This window comes from Nycticebus coucang, chromosome 4, assembly GCF_027406575.1.
Source record: "Nycticebus coucang isolate mNycCou1 chromosome 4, mNycCou1.pri, whole genome shotgun sequence".
NCBI lineage: Eukaryota > Metazoa > Chordata > Mammalia > Primates > Lorisidae > Nycticebus > Nycticebus coucang.
In genome coordinates, this window is record NC_069783.1 from 115,929,671 (window position 1) to 115,956,901 (window position 27,231).

At 42.1% G+C, this 27,231-nt stretch overlaps 2 protein-coding genes across 6 annotated transcripts in view; one reads left to right on the top strand and one right to left on the bottom strand.

Moving 5' to 3' along the window:
- Positions 1-19,529, bottom strand: part of BRAP (BRCA1 associated protein) — a 41,270-nt gene extending 21,741 nt beyond the window's left edge. The window contains exons 1-5 of the mRNA XM_053590258.1: positions 19,266-19,529; positions 16,963-17,124; positions 15,562-15,760; positions 14,022-14,211; positions 212-325 (exon numbers count right to left, since the gene is read on the bottom strand). Coding sequence (XP_053446233.1) covers positions 212-325; positions 14,022-14,211; positions 15,562-15,760; positions 16,963-17,124; positions 19,266-19,347 — 747 coding nt within the window. The 5' untranslated portion in view covers positions 19,348-19,529. The remainder of the gene's footprint in view (positions 1-211; positions 326-14,021; positions 14,212-15,561; positions 15,761-16,962; positions 17,125-19,265) is intronic.
- Positions 19,530-19,557: 28 nt separating this feature from the next.
- The window catches only part of ACAD10 (acyl-CoA dehydrogenase family member 10), an 85,723-nt gene continuing 78,049 nt past the window's right edge, over positions 19,558-27,231 (top strand). For all 5 annotated transcript variants that reach the window (XM_053590242.1, XM_053590246.1, XM_053590243.1 and 2 more), the window contains exon 1: positions 19,558-19,694. The gene's annotated coding sequence lies outside the window, so the exon portion shown is untranslated. The remainder of the gene's footprint in view (positions 19,695-27,231) is intronic.

The following is a 27,231-nucleotide window of genomic DNA, read 5'->3' on the forward strand; positions in this document are numbered from 1 at the left end:
TTTATAAGATTGCACAACTCCCTCATCACCACTATCTAATTCTAGAACACTTCCATCACCTCCAAAAGAAACCCTGTACCTGTTAGCAGTTACTGCCCATTCACTTCTTCTGTCTCTATGGATTGGTCTATACTGGACATTTTCATAGATACCTTAGCATTCAATTTTATATTAATCTGATATATTTTTAATTAAGAATTATTACACTTACATCTTCAGATTTCAGCACCTCAGCCCTTTCCACATAGACCAGCTGGCAAACATCATCTTCTATTGAGTTGAACTGGCGGCCATTGCATGCTATATAAAAACTATCCGCATCAGCCTATATATATCAATGGCGAAAAGGAAAAAATTAAAGACAGATATCCTCAAAATTTGCTTTATATTTAAGATGCAAGGTTTCATTTACTCTCATCAACTTTTAAAATATACAATTAGGAGAGAAAGCAACCGCCAAAAATAATATCTACCTTCGCAGGCTGTTTGCCTAATTGCACTCCACAGGTCAACATATCTACGAAGTTTCCTGGGCTATAAGAGAGATTATACTTGAATTGGCAGAAGGTACGAGAATGCAATAACCTGAAAGCTACTACCATTTTAATATTCAACCAGCAATGGTCAACATTTCCCTTAATAATAGTTTTTTTCCTCTAGTCATCACTTGTAAAGCAGCTGAAAGTAAACACTCATTTCTGCAAAGCTTGGGACTAAATTACAACTAATGAGTGTCATGGAAGAACTCTTTTGAAAAAATGCCACCATTTATACTAGGAAAAAATAAAAGACCAGTAGAACTGGTATAGGATGAAAAACCATCTCCTCTTCAATAAGCCAAATAATAGTAATGCAGGATAGATAAGGATCCTATCAGGAGGTCTGAAACCACCATTTGCTACCAAAAGAAAAACTCTTAGTCAAGGTCAAGAGGATCCAGTTGAACCAGCTTTTAAACTACTACTAGTCTCATTCCCTTGCAGTGAAAAATGGATGGAGTAAGCCCTTGAGGGAAACAGCCAATTTTCTGAGGCAGCGGGGAGGCCATGGCTTGTCTGGATTTCATTCTCACATGGGCATTAGCCCAAACATAGGAAGTTGTGTGCTTTGGTCCTACCAACAGTGACAAGCTGCTTCTGGGCAGGATTCTGGAAAAGGAAATGCTGCACTGTCAACCCTCAGGAAGAGACTCAGGCTGTATCAGGCAAAAATAGTCCTGCCTGTCTACCCTCATAGGTTTCTGAATCTCACTGCCACCATAAGCTTCTCATTAGCTTTTAATTCCCCTTCAATGATGTAATTCAATCGCAGATTCTGGATTATTTATGATTACTGTGACTAGCTGAGCTAAGCAGCTGAGGAAGGATGGTCAATTCTGAATGTAATTTTGGTGGTGGGGAAGAATGCTGGCAGGGGAAGAGCTTTCCTTAGGAGAAAGCAGTGCATTTTAACTCCAAAATGTTTAAAGCCAGTCATTGGATATTAAGTCTGTCTTATACTAAGAAGATGCAACTTAAAATGGCTTTCCCCATTCTTTGGGAGCAATGGCTTTTTCTTAAAATGCTTCTGGATAAGTAAGCAGCACCGTGAGCACAGAGCATATGGATTCACATAGTGAGGGAAGTGACTGCCTGCAAGTCAGGGCCTCATCTCAGCTCTTCAGAGCCTGAAGCACTAACAAGAGCTGTATACAGAGCTCTGAAAATGCTGAGAGACCAGGCCTCCTCAGAGAGAAGAACAGACATGTGATCAAACCCACTCAGTACCAAACTATTTCTTTCCTGGGGGAAGGCATTGATCTGTACCAAAGAAGTGTACTTCTTTGAAATGAGAACATCTACATTTGAGATTTCTTAATTTTGAACACATTGGTCTCTTCTTGAAAATCTCAGCATTAGAAATGTAGCTTCACTTCTATGAATATTTACTGAGCACCTACTATATGCCAGGCACTGTGCTAGGAAGAGAGTAGGAAACAAAATTCACATGGTTCCTACTTCAACTCACCATCAAAATAATCAAAATACACAAAACAAAAGCCTGAAGCTAAGTGCAAACAACATAGAAGAAACAACTCTTTCATTTAAAATTTTTACATTGTATAGAACCAAAAGTTTATTTATTTATTTTGAGACAGAGTCTCACTATGTCACCCTCGGTAGAGTGCCATGGAGTCACAGCTCACAGCAACCTCAAACTCTTGGGCTTACGCAATTCTCTTGCCTCACCCTCCCAAGTAGCTGAGACTATAGGCACCCAACACAATGCCTGGCTATTTTTTGTGGTTGTTGTAGTTGTCATTGTTGTTTAGCAGGCCTGAGCCGGGTTCGAACTTGCCAGCCCCAGTATATTGGGGCAACACCCTAACCACTGAGCTACAGGCATCGACCCTGAATCAAAACTTTAAAGAAACCAGCTTTTGGGCGGTGCCTGTGGCTCAGTGAGTAGGGCGCCGGCCCCATATGCTGAGGGTGGCGGGTTCAAACCCAGCCCCGGCCAAACTGCAACAAAAAAATAGCCGGGCGTTGTGGAGGGCGCCTGTAGTCCCAGCTGCTCGGGAGGCTGAGGCAAGAGAATTGCATAAGCCCAAGAGTTAGAGGTTGCTGTGAGCCGTGTGATGCCACGGCACTCTATCTGAAGGCAGTACAGTGAGACTCTGTCTCTACCAAAAAAAAAAAAAAAAAAAAGAAACCAGCTTTTTTTCCTAGTTTTTTAGTTTTACTGTTCTCTTCTGAGGATGAATTTAGAAAAAGATAAATTCATTACTTCCAAGGTTCCTTCACTGTCACAGTAATCAACTACAGTTCTGAGTACGTATTTTTTTTTTTGAGACAAAGTCTCACTTTGTCACCCTTAGTAGAGTGCTATAGCTCACAGCAACTCCAAATTCTTGGGCTTACGCAGTTCTCTTGCCTCAGCCTCCCAAGTAGCTGGGACTACAGGCACCTGCCACAACACACAGCTATTTTTAGAGATGAGGTCTCAGTCTGGCTCAGGCTGATTTCGAACCTGTGAGCTCAGGCAATCCCCCTGCCTTGATCTCCCGAGTGCTGGGATTACAGGCGTGAGCCACCATGCCTGGCCTGAATACATATTTTTACTTCTCAAAAGAGGGGTCTTCTAAGCTGTCTTAACTAAGCATGCAAGTGAAAAATAAGCCAACATACTCTATGGAAAGGTTATCTGTTCTCTGTTTTTTAGGCCCCGAGAATAACAATATAAAACCCTCTCCTGTTTTTGTATGTCTTGAAGAACTGTACACTCTTTACTCAGAAACAAAGTTTCCTAAGGGTCACTGCATGTCTGTAAGCACATCTCTATTTACGACCTCCAACATAAAGGCCAATAGAAGTTTAAGGGATTATAAAAGATACAGAGAAGGCTTATGAGTTCCTATTTAAAAATCTCTGGTAAGAAAAAGAAGGAAATAGGAATGTAGTTACCTGCCTAAGATATAGAATCTAGGTTTGAATCTCTTTTTTTTTTTTTTGAGACACAGTCTCACTATGTTGCCCTCAGTAGAGCGCTATGGCATCACAGCTCACAGCAACCTCAAACTCTTGGGCTTAAGTGATTCTCTTGCCTCAGCCTCCCAAGTAGCTGGGACTACAGGTGCCTGCCAAAACGCCCGGCTATTTGTTGCAGTTCTGGTTGCAGTTATCATTATTGTTTAGCTGGCCTGGACTAGGTTTGAACCCGCCACTGTTAGTACATGTGGCTGCCACCCTAACCACTGTACTACAGGCACCCTGAGTCTCTAGGTTTGAATCTTAACTCTGACATTTAGTTAGCTGTCTTAAATTTGGGCAAGTGATAGATCTGTGCCTGTTTCCTGAACTATAAAATGCTGAAGTAACAATACCTACCTCAGGGCATTGTTGAGAGAATTTAAGGAGATAATGCATGAAAACCACCTGGCACAGGTTCTGATTGCTAGTAGGTGCTCAACAGGTGGTAGCTATTGAGTTTATTATACTCATTAGAGTTGATATTAATTTAACAAGTTCAAGTCTTATAATAAGAGTATTACTGGGATTAGGTCATGGAAAATCCTTGGGTGACAAAGTGAGACCCTGTCTCAAAAAAAAAAAAAAAAAAGGATTGGATTAAAGATGGTGACCGAGTAACAGCTTCCCTGCAACTGGGCACAGTGAGTCTCGGGAGATAAGACTCCAGACATCTCTGGCTGGTGATATCTGCCTATAATCATCCCTTTGAGGATACAGGGAGTCAGCAAGGGACTTCTGGACCCCAAAAGGAGGACAAAAGCAGTGGAAAACTGGCAAGTGGTTGCGTGTTCGATCAACCTAATCACGCCGGCAACTGTGAGTACAAGCAGCAGTGAGACTGCAAACGGGAAAGGCCTTACCTGTGAACTGTTTTGGTGTTTTTGGACTTGGCACTCAGTTGAACTGCCTTGGGGAGAGCTTAGGCAGGAGTGCGGAGAACTTTGGGCACTGTCTGGGGCCCCACACAGAGCCACTGAGCTGGGCTGCAGGGAGCCATTGTGTGAGAGAACTGCCCTGGCAAGCTCTGCCCTCAGGGTCCCAGAGCAAGGAGCGGGTGGGACCCAGTAACCTAGCAACTCAGCAGCCTATAAAAGCGGGGACTGAGCTGCCTTACGGCATTAACCCTTAGGGGCAGAGTGAGACAGTTTTGGCACACTGGAGGCTCGGGCTGTTGCCCTGGGTAGAGTGCCATGGTGTCATAGCCCATAGCAACTTCAAATTCCTGGGCTTGGTGCTGCCTGGACCTCCATAAGATCTGTGCCATGACCCCACACCAACCAGGCCTCTGCATGCCCTGACCAGGAACTGCAGGAGCCGTGCAACTCTGCGTCCTCCCTCCTGTATCCTCCCAGCCTCCACACTGGCCCGTTCGTCTGGCCAGGGATACTGGTAGCTGTGTGCCCTCTGGAGCCCTCCCTGCCTCTACGCGGAGCCCTTCTCTTGGCCAGAGACTGCTGGAGCCTTGGGCTCTCTGTGCCAAAGTCACTGGGTGCGAGGCATTCCCAGAACCGTGTGCACCACCTCCTGCCCTGTTGCTGGATCCAGGTGTGTCACACGCCGGAGCTGCTTCCACAACCAGAACTCCCTAGCTGGAGCAGCCCCAGAGGAACTACACAAGGTCACTCCCTACAAAGATCAAGCAACAATAGAGTGATCCTGCTACTGCTAGGATCTAATCTTCGAGAGACACCTCCCCAACTCTGAGGACAGCCAGAGGCAACAGTGAAAAACAATCATGAGGCGAAATCAGCAGAAAAACTCTGGCAATATGAATAATCAGAGTAGATCAACTCCCCCAAGGATCAATGGGGCAGACACAGCACAAGATCCCATGCACAAACAAACAGTTGAGATGTCAGAAATTGAATTCAGAATCTGGATAGCAAATAAGATTGAATTAGAACTCCAAGCAGTAACCCAAAAGATATCTCAAGAGTTCAACAAATTCAAAGACCAAAGACCAAAGATTTTGACACATTGAGACAAGAAGTTGCATCCCTCAAAGATCTGAGAAACACAGTAGAATCCCTCAGTAACAGAATGGAGCAAGCAGAAGAAAGGATTTCTGACACTGAAGACAAAGTTTTCGAACGCTCCCAAACTCTCAAAGAGGATGAGAAATGGAGGGCAAAAACAGATCACTCTCTCAGAGAGCTCTGGGATAATTCAAAGAAAACTAATATTCGTCTTATAGGGATCCCCAAAAGCGACGAAGTGGCTTCACAAGGTACAGAGTCTCTTCTCCATGAGATTATGAAGGAGAACTTTCCAGACATGCCAAGAGATTCTGAAATTCAGATAGCAGACAGTTTCAGAACTCCAGCACGACTCAACCCAAAAGACATCCCCCAGACACATCATAATCAATTTCACTAAAGTTAATATGAAGAAGAAAATTCTGAAAGCTGCCAGATGAAAGAAAACCATTACCTACAAGGGGAAGAATATTAGAATAAATGCAGATCTCTTTGCTGAAACCTTTCAAGCTAGAAGAGGATGGTCATCGACTTTTAATCTCCTAAAACAAAATAACTTTCAACCCAGGATCCTATACCCAGCCAAACTGAGTTTCATTTATGATGGAGAAATTAAATACTTCAGTGACATTCACATGTTGAAGAAATATGCGATAACTAAACCAGCTCTCTAGGATATTCTCAAACCTATCCTCCATAAAGACCAGCGTAATCCTCCACCACAAAAGTAAACTCACCCGGAAAATTTTGATCAAATTCCAACTTCCACAGTTGCAAAAGGATTAAAAATGTCCACTGGACTCTCAAAAGGCTTATCAATATTCTCAATTAATGTGAATGGTTTAAACTGTCCTCTAAAGAGGCACAGGTTGGCTGACCGAATACAAAAACTCAAGTCAGATATCTGCTGCATACAAGAATCGCATCATACATTAAAAGACAAATATAGACTCAAGGTGAAGGGATGGTCATCTATATTCCAGGCAAATGGAAAGCAGAAAAAAGTAGGCCTTGCAATCCTGTTCGCAGATGCAATAGGCTTTAAACCAACCAAAATAATTAAGGATAAGGATGGACACTTCATATTTGTTAAAGTTAATACTCAATATGATGCAATCTCTATTATTAACATTTATGCACCCAACCACAACACACCTCAATTTATAAGAGAAACTCTAACAGACATGAGCAACTCAATTTCCTCCAGTTCCATAGTAGTTGGAGATTTTAACACCCCTTTAGCAGTGCTGGATAGATCCTCCAAAAAGAAGCTAAGCAAAGAAATTTTAGATTGAAACTCAACCGTTCAACATCTGGACTTAAAGGACATCTACAGAACATTTCATCCCAACAAAACTGAATACACATTCTTCTCATCAGCCCACGGAACATACTCCAAAATTGACCACAACCTAGGCCACAAATCTAACCTCAGCAAATTTAAAAAAATAGAAATTATTCCTTGCATCTTCTCAGACCATCATGGAATAAAAGTTGAACTCAATAACAACAGGAACCTGCATACCCATACAAGAACATGGAAGCTAAACAACTTTATGCTGAAGGATACATGGGTTATAGACGAGATTAAGAAGGAAATCACCAAATTTTTGGAACTAAACAACAATCAAGACACGAATTACCAGAACCTCTGGGATACTGCAAAGTCCTAAGAGGGAAATATATAGCACTGCAAGCCTTCCTCAAGAAAACGGAAAGAGAGGAAGTTAATAACTTAATGGGACATCTCAAGCAACTGGAGAAGGAAGAACGCTCCAACCCCAAACCCAGCAGAAGAAAAGAAATAACCAAAATCAGAGCAGAGCTAAATGAAATTGAAAACAAAAGAATTATACAACAGATCAATAAATCCAAAAGTTGGTTTTTTGAAAATATCAATAAAATAGATAAACCTTTGGCCAACCTAACCAGGAAAAAAAGAGTAAAATCTGTAATTTCATCAATCAGAAATGGTAATGATGAAATAACAACAGACCCCTCAGAAATTCAAAAAATCCTTAACGAATACTACAAGAAACTCTACTCTCAGAAATACGAAAATCTGAAAGAAATAGACCAATACCTGGAAGTATGCCACCTACCAAGACTTAGCCAGAATGAAGTAGAAATATTGAACAGGCCTATATCAAGTTCTGAAATAGCATCAACTATACAAAATCTCCCTAAAAAGAAAAGCCCAGGACCAGATGGCATTACGTCAGAATTCTACCAAACCTTTAAAGAAGAACTAGTACCTATACTACTAAACCGCTTCCAAAATATAGAAAAAGAAGGAATATTACCCAACACATTCTACGAAGCAAACATCACCTTGATCCCCAAACCAACAAGAAAAGAAAATTATAGACCAATATCACTAATGAATATTGATGCTAAAATACTCAATAAGTTCCTAACAAACATAATCCAACAACACATCAAAAAAATTATACACCATGACCAAGTGGGATTTATCCCAGGGTCTCAAGGCTGGTTCAATATATGTAAATCTGTAAATGTAATTCAGCACATAAACAAACTAAAATATAAGGACAATATGATTCTTTCAATTGATGCAGAAAAAGCTTTTTTTTTGTTGTTATAGAGACAGAGTCTCACTTTATCGCCCTCAGTAGAGTGCTGAGACGTCACACAGCTCAGAGCAACCTCCAAATCCTTGGGCTTAGGTGATTCTCTTGACTCAGCCTCCCAAGCAGCTGGGACTACAGTCACCCGCCACAACGCCCAGCTATTTTTTTGTTGCAGTTTGGCTGGGGCTGGGTTTGAACCTGCCACCCTTGGCATATGGGGCCGGTGCCTACCACAGGCGCTGCCCAGAAAAAGCTTTTGATAATATCCAGCATCCCTTCTTGATCAGAACACTTAAGAAAATTGGTATAGAAGGGACATTTCTTAAACTAATAGAGGCCATCTACAGCAAACCCACAGCCAATATCGTATTGAATGGAGTTAAATTGAAATCATTTCCACTTAGATCAGGAACCAGGCAAGGTTGCCTATTGTCTCTATTGCTCTTTAACATTGTAATGGAAGTTTTAGTCATTGCAATTAAGGAAGAAAAGGCAATCAAGGGTATCCACATAGGGTCAGAAGAGATCAAACTTTCACTCTTCGCAGATGATATGATCGTGTATCTGGAAAACACTAGGGATTCTACTACAAAACTTTTAGAAGTGATCAAGGAATACAGCAATGTCTCAGGCTACAAAATCAACACCCGTAAATCTGTAGCCTTTATATATACCAACAATAACTAAGCCGAAGAAACAGTCAAGGACTCTATTCCTTTCACAGTAGTGCTGAAGAAGATGAAATATTTGGGAGTATACCTAACAAAGGATGTGAAAGATCTATACAAAGAGAACTATGAAACCTCAAGAAAAATAATAGCTTAAGATGTTAACAGATGGAAAAACATACCATGCTCATGGCTGGGAAGAATCAACATTGTTAAAATGTCCATACTACCCAAAGCAATATACGATTTTAATGCAATTCCTATTAAAGCTCCATTGTCATATTTTAAAGATATTGAAAAAATAATACTTTGTTTTATATGGAATCAGAAAAAACCTCAAATAGCCAAAACATTACTCAGCAATAAAAACAAAGCAGGAGGAATCACGCTACCAGACCTCAGACTGTACTATAAATCGATAGTGATCAAAACAGCATGGTACTGGCACAAAAACAGAGAAGTAGATGTCTGGAACAGAATAGAAAACCAAGAGATGAATCCAGCTACTTACCGTTACTTGATCTTTGACAAGCCGATTAAAAACATTCAGTGGGGGTCGGCGCCTGTGGCTCAAGGAGTAGGGCGCTGGTCCCATATGCTGGAGGTGGCGGGTTCAAACCCAGCCCTGGCCAAAAACCACAAAAAAAAAAAAAAAGGAAAAAAAAAAAAACATTCAGTGGGGCAAAGATTCCCTATTTAACAAATGGTGCTGGGTAAACTGGCTGGCAACCTGTAGAAGATTGAAACTGGACCCACACCTTTCACCATTAACTAAGATAGTCTCTCACTGGATAAAAGATTTAAACTTAAGACATGAAATTATAAAAATACTTGAAGAAGGGCGGCGCCTGTGGCTCAGTCGGTAGGGCGCCGGCCCCATATACCGAGGGTGGCGGGTTCAAACTCGGCCCGGCCAAACTGCAACCAAAAAATAGCCGGGCGTTGTGGCGGGCGCCTGTAGTCCCAGCTACTCGGGAGGCTGAGGCAAGAGAATCGCTTAAGCCCAGGAGTTGGAGGTTGCTGTGAGCTGTGACGCCCCGGCACTCTACCGAGGGCCATAAAGTGAGACTCTGTCTCTACAAAAAAAAAAAAAAAAAATACTTGAAGAAAGTGCAGGGAAAACTCTTGAAGGAATTGGCCTGGGTGAATATTTTATAAGGAGGACTCCCCAGGCAATTGAAGCAGCTTCAAAAATACACTACTGGGACCCGATCAAACTAAAAAGCTTCTGCACAGCCAAGAACATAGTAAGTAAAGCAAGCAGACAGCCCTCAGAATGGGAGAAAATATTTGCAGGTTGTATCTCCGATAACGGTCTAATAACCAGAATGAGGAGAACTCAAACGTATTAGCAAGAAAAGAACACGTGATCCCATCTCAGGGTGGGAAAGGGACTTGAAGAGAAACTTCTCTAAAGACCGACGCACAATCTACAAACACATGAAAAATAGCTCATCATCCTTAATCATCAGAGAAATGCAAATCAAAACTACCTTGAGATATCACCTAACCCCAGTAAGAGTAGCCCACATAACAAAATCCCAAAACCAGAGATGTTGGCGTGGAGGTGGAGAAAAGGGCACACTTCTACACTGCTGGTGGGAATGCACACTAATATGTTCCTTCTGGAAGGATGTTTGGAGAATACTTAGAGACCTAAAAATAGACCTGCCATTTGATCCTATAATTCCTTTACTAGGTTTATACCCTGAAGACCAAAAGTCACAATATAACAAAGACATCTGTACCAGAATGTTTATTGCAGCCCAATTCATAATTGCTAAGTCATGGAAGAAGCCCAAGTGTCCATTGACCCACGAATGGACTAGCAAATTGTGGTACATGTATACCATGGAATATTATGCAGCCTTAAAGAAAGATGGAGACTTTACCTCTTTCATGTTTACATGGATGGAGCATATTCTTCTTAGCAAAGTATCTCAGGAGTGGAAGAAAAAGTATCCTATGTACTCAGCTCTGCTATGAAGCTAAATTATAGCTTTCACATGAAGGCTATAACCCAACTATAGCACAAGACTATGGGGAAAGGGCCAAGAAAGGGGAAGGGAGGCGGGAGGTTTTGGTGGAGGGAGGGTAATGGGCGGGGCCACATCTACAGTGCATCTTAGAATGGGCACAGGCGAAACTTACTAAATGCAGAATATAAATGCCTACATACAGTAACTAAGAAAATGCCATGAAGGCTACATTGAACAGTTTGATGAGAATATTTCAGATTGTATATGAAACCCGCACATTGTACCCCTTGATTGCACTAATGTACACAGCTATGATTTAACGATAAAAAAAAAATTAAAAAAAAAATCCATAATAGGATGATAGGGATCAGACCCCAAGATCCAGGGTTAGCAATAAACAATATAACTCATGATTCTAAGGTCAAGGGTTCTATCAATTTAAGTAATCTGTACTTAGTCAAAAAACAGAAGTGGAAAGGATAGTGCAGAAGTACAAAGAAAATCCATTAACAATAACAGAAAATATCCATAACAGTATCTGCACATTATGAAGAATAGAAATCTGTCGATTTATTAGACAAGTTAGTATTGTGGGTTTATTGGACTTCAGACCATTTAAAAAGCCCAATATATTCTCAAATATTTTTTTCTCAATTTCTGCTACTTTTCCTTTGAGTTACTTGGTTATTGCTCTTAATAAAGTAGAAACTATAATGAAAATGCTGTTGTTAGACAATGTCTCGCAAACAATGACTGTTTCCCATCCTTATAGTTTCATCTCATTCTTCCTAGAAGGGGAGTAGGTCCTAGGGATTAAAAGTGAGGGTGTAACCCTGGCCTGGTCATTTGTTACTAATTGGGCAAATTATTTCTCCCTCTCTGCACTCATTTTCCACATCTGTAAAACAAGGTTAACAACAGTATCTGTCTATAGAAGGGTATAGTGAGGACTAAGTGAGATAAAGCATGAGGAACACTCAGTACAGTGACGGATATAGAAGAAGCCATAAATAAAGGATACATATCATTATCATCATCTTTATTATTACATGTGCTACTAGATTTTAGTGGTTTAAGGCATGACTTTCCCATGGTTTGCAAAGCTCCTCAATGACCTTAGAAGGTTTTTTGACAGTGAAGGGAGTTAAGTGGCTTTCTGTTCCTGATGTCAACTTGTAAAGTCAAGTCTAAGTCTACAGGATAATTGAAACACGTGTTTTATACATCTTTCTCACTGGCGGGATAGTTAGTAAAGGTTAAAGATGACTGTGTACCCTCTTGTACACAGAACAACTAAAAGTTCTCTTTCTTGGGCCCATGAACAGATAACACATAATTCAACTCTCATTTCTCTAAATCTCCTCCACATGGCCAAATGAACAACTGCCACTGCTGTCATCTGTGGATTTCTGTACCAGGAAGGAGATGGCAAGTGTTATGGACTCCCTTTCACTCACAAAACGCAGTCCCCAGAGCAGTAATGGCAAATGATCTCCAGGCACACCCATTTCTTTGCCAAACAGCAAGTTATAACTATTTATCTGAGGCAAATTCAACAAGGCTATCAAGTGAGCTGAGAAGTGAACTTTTGACAGACCTGCATTTCAAAACCTAATGCAGGGCGGCACTTGTGGCTCAGTGAGTAGGGTGCCGGTCCCATATGCCGGAGGTGGCAGGTTCAAACCCAGCCCTGGCCAAAAACCACAAAAAAAAAAAACCTAATGCAATTTCAATGGATAAACACAATAGGCTAGTAATAAAAAAACTTAAAATAAAACCTAAGGATAGGGTAGCTCCTTAATAACTTGAATACTACCTAAAATTTACCTTATTTTTCTATTCATATGAAAACCTGCATACTCCTAGGAGTATACACAACCAAAGAACCTTTCTATCATGGAAAATGTTGCTCAATGCAGTAAGGGAAAAGAAGTGGATGGCAAAACCTTCCTACATCAATAAATACCTGTCATAATGCACAAGTGCTTTATTTTTTTGAGACAGAGTCTCACTATGTCACCCTCTGTAGAGTCTGTGGCATCACAGCTCACAGTAACCTCAAACTCTTGGGCTTAAGCAATTCTCTTGCCTCTGCCTCCCAAGTAACTGGAATTATAGGAGCTCGCCACAATGCTTGGCTATTTTTTTGTTGTAGTTGTAATTGGTGTTTGGCAGGTGCGGGCCAGGTTAGAACCCTCCTGCCCTGGTGGTGGTGCCCTAGCTGCTGAGCTACAGGTGCCGAGCCATGCACAAGTGCTTTTAAAAATGAAAAACATCGGCCAGCTGTGGCTCACACCTGTAATCCCAGCACTCTGGAAGGCCAAGGCGGGCGGATTGCTTGAGCTCAGGAGTTCAAGACCAGCCTCTGGTCTTGAGCAAGAGACACAGTCTCTGAAAAAAAAAAAAAAAAACCTGGGTGTTATGGCAGGTGCCTATAGTCCCAGCTACTCGGGAGGCTAAGAAGCTCTTGAGCCCAAGAGTCTGAGGTTGCTATGAGCTATAACACCACGGCACTCAACCCCAGGGCAACTGAGCAAGACTCTTGTCTCAAAAAAAAAAAACAAACAAAAACAAAATCAAAAGGCTCGGCACCTGTGGCTCAAGCGGCTAAGGTGCCAGCTACATACACCTGAGCTGGTGGGTTCGAATCCAGCCCGGGGCCTGCCAAACAGCAATGATGGCTGCAACCAAAAAATAGCCGGGCTGGGCGGCGCCTGTGGCTCGATGGGGTAGGGCGCCAGCCCCATATGCCGGAGGTGGCAAATTCAAACCCAGCCCTTGCCAAAAACTGCAAAAAAAAAAAAAATAGCCAGGTGTTGTGGTGGGTGCCTGTAGTCCCAGCTGCCTGGGAGGCTCAGGCAAGAGAATCACTTAAGCCCAAGACTTTGAGGTTGCTGTGAGCTGTGACACCACAGCTCTCTACCCAGGGTGACACAGCGAGACTCTGTCTCAAAAAAAAAAAAAAAAAAAGAAAGAGAATGAAAATAGGGGTAATAGCAGATAACAAGATGTTATCAACTTCAGACGGCTTTTCTGCAATAGGTACTGCTAAATAAAGAAACAAATGAAACCCTAGATTTCATACTCAATCTGATCTATTAAAAAAAAAACCATGGGCATGAATTATAATTTTATTTCTGTTAACAAATTTAGAAACATGTCTAGAATTACAATACCTTAGCAAATATGTATGTCAAGAACCTTAAGTGTAAAACATTGTAAATCACACATAGCTAATTTCATACAGTATCAAAAACAGTTTCTGTGGCAAAGAGATTTTTAATATCTTAACTTTTACCTGTGCACTAAACTTTATCAGCACCATATATTGATTTGGTGTAGAGTCTCTGATGATTTTCATTTGTTCAATTACTTCATTAAATGGGGCGACAAACTTCATAAGGTCATGACTGGTCATTGTAGCAGGAACTGTGAGAATACACAGCATGGCACTGCGCCTCACATCTTCTTTTAAGGAGGTCATCTTACTAATAAGACAATAATTAGACTGTCTTGAATAGATGAGGTATGGTTAGTTCAAACAACACTAATTAGATAACTTTTATGTCCAAGAAAATAGGAGAAATTAAAACTTATACTATTTCACAAATCACTTTAAACAATGCAGAATTTCTTAAATACCTCTACCGTGGAGTTTAAGGCAAGCTTTAAAATGTTCTACATTACACCTCCCCCCACCAGAATTTTTAATCTTCAGTTAAAGGTTTATTAGGGTTATAAATCTGTAGTAGACAAATTTGCAGTTTGTGCTTCACTCTCATTAGTGTGTGAGTAATAATCTCTCATTGGGTAAGTTAGAAGTACAACTATTGCTACAGACTTTTCTCGAAGGGCCTAGAAAAAAAAAGAGCTCTAAATATAAGAGAGAATCCTAAACCATGAGTATGTGAAGTTTTACACAAAATGTTGGTGGGTTGGAATAGCTGGAATAGAGGGGAAAGAAAAACTTTCCACAATGCAATTGCTTTTGAAATGGTGCAAACTCTCTTGACAGCCATGATCCAAAATGGCTACCTAAGTATTTGTTGTTTTCCCAGTAGGGTCCTGGAAAATGAGTTAGAACAAGAACATCCTTTAAGATACCAACTACCAATTATCCAAGGAGCTAATAGCCAGCTTGAGGATGATCAATCCTTCCCTTCCTTGGGCCTCCAAACTTTGTTTGGATTACAAAAAAGGGTAAAAAGAATTGATAAAATTGTAATTACTTAACCAACCTTTTAACGAGCTTCTTTAGAAAAGATTTGGTGGGGACATGAGACTATAATGACATAGATCATTTTCTTTTCTTTTTCTTTTTTTTTTTTTTACCATTCCTTCTTTTAATTCCCCAGTCAACTTCCATACCTACCAGCTAAAGGCACATCTTTCCAAGTATTTTCATAATTGTATGTACATACGTTTCTTTTATAAGGAAAAGCTTTGACCCAATCTATAAGAGCAGGGGTCCTCAAACTATGGCCCATGGGCCAAATGAGGCAGTGTGATTGTATTTGTTCCCATTTTGTTTTTTTACTTCAAAATAAATATGTGCAGTGTGCATAGGAATTTGTTCATAGTAGTTTTTTTTTTTCATAGTAGTTTTTTTTTAACTATAGTCCAGCCCTCCAATGGTCTGAGGGACAGTGAACTGCCCCCCTGTTTAAAAAGTTTGAGGACCTCTGCACAAGAGTAACCAAATGTGAAACATCTAATAATTCTCTAACATGGAAACATGAAAGTACTATCTTTTTGAAGCTCAAAATACCTACATTTCTTCAGGCAAGAGAGTTTCAGGAAAAAATAGACTAACTCAAAAGAAAAAAGGTTTCTCTTACTTTGTCTTGTATAGATGCATAATACCATGAACTATTTCAACTGATGGATTTCCACTGAAGAATGAAATCTGGTCTGGAAGTTGTTTGGATGGAGAATCAGGAGCAGCGTTTATGCATTCTTTACTTTGATCTCTACTTTTCTGTGCAGTAGGGGATGCTTCTGAAGACTTCCTTTCTTCCACTGTAACTTTTAGTTCATCTTTCACAAATCAAAAATTAGCAGATTATAAGTGGATAAGAAATATGCTGAAAGATTCTAAACCATATTAAAAACTTCAAGTCAGAAGAACAAACTTTGACAGAGAAATTGTAGTGTGCTGTATGAAGAACTTCAAAAGTCTCAAAAGTCACCAAACATAGAGAAAATGGGAAATTATAGCTATATGTACCTTTATTTACAAAACAGTCAATACAAAATTTTATAAAATATTTACAAAATATTCTCTACATGTTGGCCATCTCTTTGTAAAATGTATATATTTGTAGAACAGCCAAGTCATGGAGCATTTCAACTTTAAAGTTCTCTTTGCCCTGTAAAAATCTCATTAATATCCTCAGGATTGATCTTACACTGGGCAATACTATAAGATAAGCAGGTGTCTCCCATCCTACAGTTCTAAGTGGGACAAACATTATGTGATACCAAATGTTTGAAAACCAATCCTACCAGTTGTGACTACCTCCATGCTGGTGCAGTACTGTATATAGCCACTTTCCCACGTGACATGATCTGACAGAGCAGAAAGAAGAACAAGATGCTTAGCTGAATACACTCAGATCTGCTACTCAATTAAATGGTAAGAAACTCTCCCTCACCAAAATGCAGTTGTCAACCCAATTTATTAGGATTGATTTGAAGGAAATACTTAGAAGGCCAGGCGCGGTGGCTCACGCCTGTAATCCTAGCACTCTGAGAGGCCAAGATGGGTGGATTGCTTGAGCTCATGAATTTGAGACCAGTCTGAGGAAAAGCAAGATCCCATCTCTAGGGCGGCGCCTGTGGCTCAAGGAGTAGGGCGCTGGTCCCATATGCCGGAGGTGGCGGGTTCAAACCCAGCCCTGGCCAAAAACCACAAAAAAAAAAAAGAAAGAAAAGATCCCATCTCTACCAAAAAATAGAAAAACTGAGGTTAAGAGGATCTCTTGAGCCCAAGAGTTGGGGGTTGCTGTGAGCTATGACTACACAGCACTCTACCCAGGATAACAGCTTGACTCTGTCTCAAAGAAAAACAGAAATACTTAGAGGTACTGAAACATGCCCTAACAACCTCATGTACAGAACACAGGCCATGAAAGATAAAAAGTATGTCAGAGGTCAAATCATGGGCTCCTCAAACAACATGTATGTTACAGATAGCCAGGAGCTCACATTTCAAGAGTCCATGATTTTAGAGAGCATACCTGGGTTGGACTTCATGGTCTCAATGATCACATCTGTCATTTCTCGACGGCCAAGGTGCTGATGGATGATTGCTGCTTTCTCTCCTGGTGACTTCCCTTCTAAACAGGCAACAGCTGAAGCTAGTGTCTTCTTTTTGATCTCCTCATCTGACATTTCCCCAGCTAAAGAACACAGGAATGATTAATACCTGATAATAAAATAAGCTCTTCATTTTCAATGTATCCATCAATAGGTTTCACTTTGTTCTCTCTGCTTGCTTTCCCCCAAGATGATAAGAAGGCTTTGCAGGATCCATCTCTCTCACCTCTGGGACTCCTACAGTACCTAGTAAACAGTCAATGAGCAGTCAGTACAATAAACTCAGAAATGTAGGGTTGTTCTAGTGAAATTACGCACTTTAACATGAATCAACAAGAGTAATAGCCTTAGAGAAGGTTCAACTGTGATTATGCCCAGATGAACTAACATTTTATTTTTATTTATTTATTTTGATTATTATTACTACGTTGCCCTCGGTAGAGTGCTAGGACGTCACAGCTCACAGCAACCTCAAACTCTTGAGCTTGAGTGATTTTTTGCCTCAGCCTCCCGAGTAGCTGGGACCACAGGTGCCACCACAACACCCAGCTATTTTTGGTTTGGAGTTGTCAATGTTGTGTAGCAGGCCTGGGCCAAGCTTGAAACCACCAGCTTCAGTGTATGTGGCTGGCACCCTACTCATTGAGCTGTGGGCACAGAGCCTAACTAGCATTTTATTAACATCTGATAAAATGAAACTGTGATGAGCCCAAAATGAAAGTACCTGGGCCATTAAAAAACAAAATTTTTAAAAATCTTCAGGGTTGGGCGGCACCTGTGGCTCAAGGAGTAGGGTATCGGTCCCATATGCCGAAGGTGGCAGGTTCAAACCTAGCCCCGGCCAAAACAAAACAACACAACAAAAAAAAATCTTCAAGGGTAGCCTTAGACATCTGGGATTACTCTCAAGCCATGAAAATTGTGTGATTAGTGTCTTAAATCAATGAAACACATAAAAAGGGAAAAAGAATTTGGAGACTTAACTGAAATATCCTTAATATAAACTCTGTCAGAAAAGGAACTTGTTTTGCCCATCATTTATTCCCAGTACTTACACCACAGTGCCTACCCAGAAGGAAGCTTTAGATCGTGAATAAATTAATAGTGAATAAATGACTAAATAACTCAGTGACCCATGTAAATGTCTACATGTGAATAAAGGCAACTTAACTTTTTTTTTTTTTTTGAGACAGAGCCTCAAGCTGTCGCCCTGGGTAGAGGGCCGTGGCATCACAGCTCACAGCAACCTCCAATTCCTGGGCTTAAGCCATTCTCTTGCCTCTGCCTCGTAGCTGGAACTACAGGCGCCCACCATGATGCCCAGCTGTTTTTTGGTTGTAGCTGTCATTGTTGTTTGGCAGGCCCAGGCTGGATTTGAACCCGCCAGCTCCAGTGTACGTGGCTGGCCGCTGAGCCATTCTGTACGTATTTAACTTATGTCCCCACTGAACTGCCGGTGCTATTAAAGCAGACACCATTTCTGAGTCTACACACAACAAAAACTCCAGCAGACAGACAAGGTTCACTAAATATTTCTTGAATGAATGTTATTATTTGGTAATTATTTGAGGGCCAAGGAACAGGCTGCATTCCCCACTGAGGAGCTATCTGAAGAGAACTCAGACTGAAGTTCAGCTCCCCGAGTCAGAATCCCAGTTTCACCAATTACAGATAACCTTGGGCAAACCATTTAATCACTAACCCTGTTCCACAATTTGTAAAAGGTGCAAAACACCCATATACCTCACAGGATAAGTGCAAACATAATTAAAGAATACGCGAATTACTGGGATATAGGAAGTGTCTAAATTATAGTTTTTACTATTGTTACAGGGCGCCTAAAGAGATGGCCTTCTATAGAGGAACACTTTATTAAACAAGGGACCACCGGCGTGGTTGGAAACCCGGGGCTTGCCTTTACGGAACCTAGAGGAAATCAAGCGAGATACACAAACAATTCAACTCTTAAGTAGGGCAGAGAGAGACGCTCCAGGTATAAACAGAACGCCCATAGAAAGGTACAGGGAGAGAGAGAGGGAAGGACATCCCAGACATAACATCTGGGAAGGCCTCTCAAGAATGAAGAGGGTTCCCAACCACTTCTCGGTTTCTTCCTAACGAAAAAGCCCTCGCCGCCGCCTTTGCCTGGGCCCATACTTTGGGAGGGCGAGTCCCCCGGGCCGAGAGCCAGCTGCACCGAAAGCTGACAGGCCGCAGGACTCACCGGCTGCGCTGAAGCCAAAGCCGGCGGGGATGGGCGAGTGTTCCGCGAGCTCCAGTCGGATGACAACCAGTGACACACTCATAGGGCAAGCGCTAGCCGGCGCGGGCCCCGGCGGGCTCAGGAGAGGCTGGGAGGTGAGTCGCAAGGGCGAGCGGCCCGAGGCCGGCAGCGCCGCCGCCTCAGCAGCAGCAGAAGCGGCAGAAGCAGCTCCTAGCGCAGCCCTCTGAGCCACAACAACCCTCCACTTCCGCCTCCCGGCCGCCGTCTCTGACCGCGGGGTCACGCATGCGCACACGGATGCGCTGCGACTGGGAGGCAAGGCGCGGCGATGCCTGCCGTCTTCCGGGTTGGAGCTTGGAGAAGTCGGAGAGCAAGGACGTCGTTGAGGTTGCTGGTGCTGGGCTCTCTCTCACCCACTTAAGCTGAGCGGTGGGTTTTCGCCCAGGCCCCATGTAACATCTGCCTCCCGGAGGGGCCTCGCCCTTTGTTCACCTCGGCTGGCGGCGTGGGGTCCCTGGTTTCATGAGGTCACCGAATTTTCCGAGGAACCTGTGCTGTGCGGAGCTTTTGCTCAGACTGGTCTCGAATTCCTTACTCTAACCCTAGGAAGGATTGCTTTCGTTTAGTTCCACTTTACTGATACATACGCTGAAGCTCAGCATGGTGCTGTTGCTTCTCGGGGCCCATGGGGATTGCAGACTCCATTGCAGGGTTTCTGACTATTAAGGTAGCGATGGACTGGTTAAGAGGACAGGACTGAAAATAGAACTGGGTCCTACTCCCCACCCATCACTTTGCAAATGTTTAATGAGGCACCGTTTGGATGCTTGAGATACATTGGTAAATAACATAAACGCATTTCCTGTCTATATTGTGGAGTCAGCCTTCACAAGTGTAATCCTGAGCTAGTCATTGCATAAAGTTGGGATCATATAATATCCTCATACGGTTGTGAGAATGAAATGAAACTATATAGAAAGAACACTAGCTTTTCTGAGGATCCGCGTTCTTTCCAGTATATCAGACTGATTTTAGCGTTTAGGTTATTAACAGCCACAATCAGTGCATGTATGGCACATACATGACAGGTTGCTATTCTAGGTATATCTTATACATGTAAGTACATAATACCTTCTGGATATGTGTAGATATACTGACTATGTACAGTATATGTGTATAACATGACAACATGATAGATGGGTGTATAGAGCTTGTGACTATACTCTATGACATATGTTTCAGTATATCTTGCACTATTGACATTTTGGGTCCCGATAATCCTTTGGAGGTAATGGTGTCCTGAACATTGTACAGTGTTTAGAAGTATCACTGGCCTGACCCACTAGATCTCAGTGGTAACAGCCAAAAATGTCTTCAGATCACCAAATGTCCCCTTGAGGTCAAAGTGCTTTCTGTTGAGAATCACTGAAAGTGCCATGGTGTCAGCCTAGTTCCCAGCAACCTCAAACTCCTGGGTTCAGGTGATCCTCCTGCCTCAGCTGCCCTATTCAGTAGCTGGGACTACAGGTGCCTGCCACAACACCCAGCTAGTTTTTCTATTTTTGGTAGAGATGGGGGGGTCTCACTTTTGCTCAGACTGGTCTGGAACTCCTGAGCTCAGGCAGTCAACCTACTTGGGCCTTCCAGAGTGCTAGGATTGTAGGGGTGAGCCACCTTACCCAGCCAGACAAATATTCTTTTTTTTTTTTTGTAGAGACAGAGTTTCACTTTATGGCCCTCGGTAGAGTGCCGTGGCCTCACACAGCTCACAGCAACCTCCAACTCCTGGGCTTAAACGATTCTCTTGCCTCAGCCTCCCGAGTAGCTGGGACTACAGGTGCCCGCCACAATGCCCGGCTATTTTTTGGTTGCAGTTCAGCCGGGGCCGGGTTTTAACCCACCACCCTCGGTATATGGGGCCGGTGCCTTACCCACTGAGCCACAGGCGCCACCCCAGACAAATATTCTTTATGGTAGATGCTAGTTCCAGGGAACTAGAATTGATGGCTGGAGAAAGGAAGTTGGGAATGTTAACAGTTCCTTTTGGCTGCCAAATACTAAATGTGACCCTAGCTTTTTTCCTATTTTCTGCTACATTGCTTATATACCCTTTCCAGCTCTTACCTATGGGTATCTGCTTTGTGTCTAGAAACTGTAATGGCCCCAGGGGATGGTTGTACACAATGATGAATAAGAATAGTCCTTTCCTTAAGGAGTTCCAGGGAACTAGAATTGATGGCTGGAGAAAGGAAGTTGGGAATGTTAACAGTTCCTTTTGGCTGCCAAATACTAAATGTGACCCTAGCTTTTTTCCTATTTTCTGCTACATTGCTTATATACCCTTTCCAGCTCTTACCTATGGGTATCTGCTTTGTGTCTAGAAACTGTAATGGCCCCAGGGGATGGTTGTACACAATGATGAATAAGAATAGTCCTTTCCTTAAGGAGCTTACAGTTGTAAGATAGACATGAAAATAGTTACTGTGTAATAGGATAAATACTCTATACTGAAGGTATGGAGAAGGGACAATGGGAGTGAACAAAAAGTCTTACAGCCTTCTGGAAAAAGACAAGCCTCTACAGAGGTGGTAAAGCTAAGGCTAGGATGTAAAAATGAATAGAAATTTACCATCCTAAAATCTGAGAACTCTTAAATTCCTATTTTTTTTTTCTTTGCGATAAGAGTCTCATTATGTTGCCCTTGGTAGAGTGCTTTGGCATCACAGCTCACAGTAACCTCCAACTTTTGGGCTTAAGTGATTCTCTTGCCTCAGCCTTCCAAGTAGCTGGGACTACAGGCACCCGCCACAATGTCTGGCTATTTTTTTGTTGCGGTTGTCGTTTAGCTGGCCCAGCTGGGCTCGAACCTACCAGCCTTGGTGCATATGGCTGGTGCCATAACCTCTGTGCTATAGGCGCCAAGCCTTTAAATCCCTTCTTTAAAGAAGGGGAAGATGGTGGCTCATACCTACAATCCTCTGAGAGGCCGAAGGGGGGTGGATTGCTTGAACTTAGGAGTTTAAGACCAGTCTGAGCAAGAGTGAGACCCTGCCTCTACTGAAAATAGAAGAACTAGCAGGTGTTGTGGTGGGCACCTGTAGTCCCAGCTACTTGGGAGGCTGACTCGAGAGGATAGCTTAAGCCCAAGAGTTTGAGGTTGCTGTGAGCTTTGTTGATGCCAGGGCACTCTACCCAAGGCAGCAACAGAGTGAGAAATAAATAAAAATATATAAAGAAGGGAAAGATATTCAAGTCAATGAGCACAGCAAGTACCAAGGACTAGAAGTATGAAAAGTGATAGCATTTTCCCACTCTAAAGAGAGTTTTGGGAAGTGGCTAGAATGCAACAGTCATCTATAGTTGAAGAATAAACAAGCTGCCTGTGGGAGCATTGCCCACATACCCATTAACGGAGTATGTGGAGGAGGGTGTCCACAATAAAATTAAAAGTTCACCCTCCAGGCCCCAAAGGCACTTTTTATCTCTCAACCCCTCACAAGAAGCAAGTTGATGCTTTTATGAGCCTATAAAAGCTCATAGCATAAGCTGTGGCCTTGGCAAGTAAAACAAAGTGCAAATCAACCTTGATTTTTTTTTTTTTTTTTTTTGAGACAGAGTCTCTCTTTGTCACCTTTGGTAGAGTGCTGTGGCATCATAGCTCACAGCAACCTCAGATTCCTGTGCTTAAATGATTCTCTTGCCTCAGCCTCCCAAGTACCTGGGACTATAGGCGCCCACCACAACGCCCAGCTATTTTTAGAGATGAGGTCTCTCTAGCTCAGACTGGTCTCAAACCCGTGACCTCAGGCAATCCACCTGCCTTGGCCTCCCAAGTGCTGAGATTACAAGGCCATGAGCTACCTCACCTGGCCTAACCTTGAAATTTTTAGTTTCAAAATTTACTCCTGGCTCAGCGCCTGTGGCTCAAGCAGTTCGGGCACCAGCCACATACACCTGAGCTGGCCTGTTCGAATTCAGCTGGGCCTACCAAACAACAATGACGGCTGCAACCAAAAAATAGCCAGGTGTTGTGGTGGGCACCTGTGGTCCCCACTGCTTGGGAGGTGGAGGCAGGAGAATCGCTTGAGCCCAGGAGTTGGAGGTTGCTGTGAGGTGTGATGCCACAGCACTCTACCCAGTGGGGACAGCTTGAGGCTCTGTCTCAAAAAAAGAAAAAAAATTTACTCCTAAATTCAGGACATTTCCAATTTCAGTCATCCACCCCTCAGTATCCTCTGGGGATTGAGTACAGAACCCTCTGCATACGGAAATCTGAGGATGCTTCAGTCCCTTATGTAAAGTGGCATAATATTTGCATATAACCCATACACATCCTCCTGTATACGTAAATCATTTCAAGATTACCTACAATACCTAATACGATATAAATGTTATGTAAATAGTTGTTACATTAGTTTTTTATTTTTATATATTTTTTTATTATTGTAATTTTTTTCTTCAAATATTTTCAATCTCCCAATTGGTTGAATAGACAGAAATGGAACCCATGGATGTAGAAGGCTGACCGTGCATGAGAAGCACATTGTATTGTTTTCAAGATCTACTGCTTAAGATTCCTTTCTTTAGAATTTTTTTTTTTTTTTTGAGACAGAGTCTTACTTTATTGCCCTCAGTAGAGTGCCGAAGCATCATAGTTCACAGTGACCTCAAACTCTTGGGCACAAGCTATCCTCTTGCCTCAGACTCTCAAGAAGGTGGGATTACAAGCGCCTGCCATACACTTGGCATTTTTTAGAGATGGGGTCTTGCTCTTGGTCGGGCTGATCTCCAACTCCTGAGCTAAAGCAGTTCACCCACCTCAGCCTCTCAGAGTGCTGGGATTACAGGTGTGGGCCACAGTGCCTGGCCCTTTCTTTAGAATCTTAACACAGCTTGAGTTTCCCTTATCCAAAAACCTTGAAATCAGAAATGTTTCTAATTTTGGATTTGTTTGGATATATTTGCATGTACATTATGAGAAATTTGGGGGGATGGGACGAAAATGTAAACACAAAGCTGATTTATGTTTCATATACACCTTATATGCATAGCCTCAAGGTAATATACAGTATTTTAAATAATTTTGTGCATGAAAGTTTGTGTTAGGTACTCAGGGAATTTTTCACTTGTAATGTCATATTAGCACTCTAAAATTTTAGATACTATAGCATTTTGAATTTCAGATTTTCAAATTAGGAATGCTCAATGTTTATAATTTTTTTGGTCCTTTGGTAGCATTGAAGTGACTCTCATAAACTCATAGGCTCTGTTACCAGCCTATTTTGGTCTTTCTTGATTTTTAGTAAGCTTTTTAACTATAGAAGTCACATAAAAAGTAGGCCAAGTATGGTGGCTCATGCCTGTAATCCTAACGCTTTAGGGAGTTGAGGCAGGAGGATCACTTGAGCCCAGGAGTTTAAGGTTGCAGTGAGCTATGATGATGCTACTGCACTGCACTCCAGCCTGAGTGACAGAGCAACACAATGTCTTAAAAAAAAGAAAGAAAGAAAAAATCACATAAATAGCTTAAAGAGACCAGGAGTGGTGACTCACATCTTAGCACTCAGGGAGGATTCCTTGAGCTCAGGAGTTTGAGACCAACCTGAACCTGAGTAAGAGAAAGACCCCATTTCTACTAAAAATAAGGAAAATTAGCCAGGTCTTGTGGCAAGCACAAGTCTCAGCTACTTGGGAGGATAAAGCAAGAGGATCTCATGAGCCCAGTAGTTTGAGGTTGCTGTCAGCTAGGCTGACCCACTGCACTCTAGCCTGGGCAACAGAGTGATACTCTGTCTCAAAACAAAACAAAACAACTTAAAGATGTTCATGAAGTAAACAGAATTTGCCTTAATTTTTTTATTTTATTTCCTAGATTTTTAATGGAAAAGTTGAAAGAAAGTACAGTGATTTCTCATATTATCTTTCATCTAGATTGACTATTAACATTTGGCCATACTTATGTCTATGTGTGTATGTGTATATATGTGTACATATGTGTATATAATCTACATATGCTTGCATGTATGTGTTATGTGTGTATGGTTTTTTCTTAGCCTGAACCTTTTAAAAATAGGTTTAGAAAAGAAGCAGTTAGTAGGCTATTACGGTGGTCAATAAGAGAGTTAATGGTGGGTTTTTTTCTTAGCCTGAACCTTTTAAAAATAGATTTAGAAAAGCATAGTTACAGGCGGCGCCTGTGGCTCAGTCGGTGGGGCGCCGGCCCCATATACCGAGGGTGGCAGGTTCAAACCTGGCCCCGGCCAAACTGCAACCAAAAAATAGCTGGGCGTTGTGGCGGGCGCCTGTAGTCCCAGCTACTCGGGAGGCTGAGGCAGGAGAATCGCTTAAGCCCAGGAGTTGGAGGTTGCTGTGAGCTGTGTGAGGCCAGAGCACTCTACCGAGGGCCATAAAGTGAGACTCTGTCTCTACAAAAAAAAAAAAAAAAAGAGAAAAGCACAGTTAGTAGGCTATTACAGTGGTCAATAAGAGAGATAATGGTGGGGGTTTTTTGTTACATAAATTAACCCATTGATTTATTTGTTTTTTGTTGCCCTCAGTAGAGTGCTGTGGCATCACAGCTCATAGCAACCTCAAACTCTTGGGCTTAAGCCAGTCTCTTGCCTCAGCTTTCCAAGTAGCTAGGACTACAGGCACCCGCCATAATGCCCAGCTATTTTTTTGTAGTTGTCGTTGTTTAGCAGGCCTGGGCTGGGTGTGAACCTGCCAGCTCTGGTGTATGTGGCCAGCGCCCTAACCACTGAGCTATGGGCACCAAACCTAAATTAACCCATTTATTATAGGATAGTAATGTCTGAAAAGGTGGAGTTTCTATTGATCTTTCATTCCTCAGTCTTGTGAAGGTGGATTTTACTGTTAGACAATGGCAGTGGTGTTATAGACTTAGGCACCACCAGCTACTGTTTTCATGCAGGAGTCACAGTGCCAGATCCCCACAGGTTGTCTCTTTATCTTGGCTTTGCCATAGAAGGAGCGAGTGTACTTATTCTCTTCACCATTCTCATGAGGGAGGCACCATAGCGCGTCCAGTACTTATCGACCATCCCAACCTTCTTGGTGCATTTAGCCACATTGCTGTGAAGCAGGTCCAAGCCCAGAGAGGTCTAATGGTGTTCTGCTGATGTGACAGTGGTATGTTAAGTGGCAGGGGGAGATGAGTATAGGACATCTTAGGAGTATACACATACAAGACTCCTACTGTGTCTTTTCTCATAGCCAGAAGAGGTTTCATGAAGACAATGACAGGTAAACTACAGCCCACAAGACCCTTTAGAATTAGCCAGGCAACAAGTAAAAGAGCAGTCCAGGTCAAGGGAACAACATATGCAAAGGCTTGGGGCAGGGGGAGAACCTCATGTTTGAGGAGACTGTATGTAGATTTTCTTTCTTTCTTTTTTTTTTTTTTTGAGTTTTTTGGCCAGGGCTGGGTTTGAACCCACCACCTCCGGCATATGGGGCCAGCGCCCTACCCCTTTGAGCCACAGGCACCGTCCCTGAATCAAACATGTTATTCAACTTTTTAGGATGAGGAAAACAAATGATATAAAATAAGTCATCTCAAACCATTTTCGATGTTTTACAAAATGCTCATACAGCAAATACAAAAAGCTTCAACACACTCTTCCTTCATTAACTTCTGCTGCAATAAACGCAACATTAATAAACATACAAATTTCTTCTGTATCTAACTTAGGAGTTGAATTATTGAATTACTAATTCTTATGATGTTCCTCATACATATTTTTATCCATACATTTTTAATGAGATTATTGCCAATATAGACATTATTTTATTTTGACACTAAACCAATGTCTGTCATGCAGCCATCAAAAACCTTATGTAAGTTACACAGGTTTTTTTTTTTTCTGTAGAGACAGAGTCTCACATACCGCCCTCAGGTAGAGTGCCGTGGCATCACACAGCTCACAGCAACCTCTAACTCTTGGGC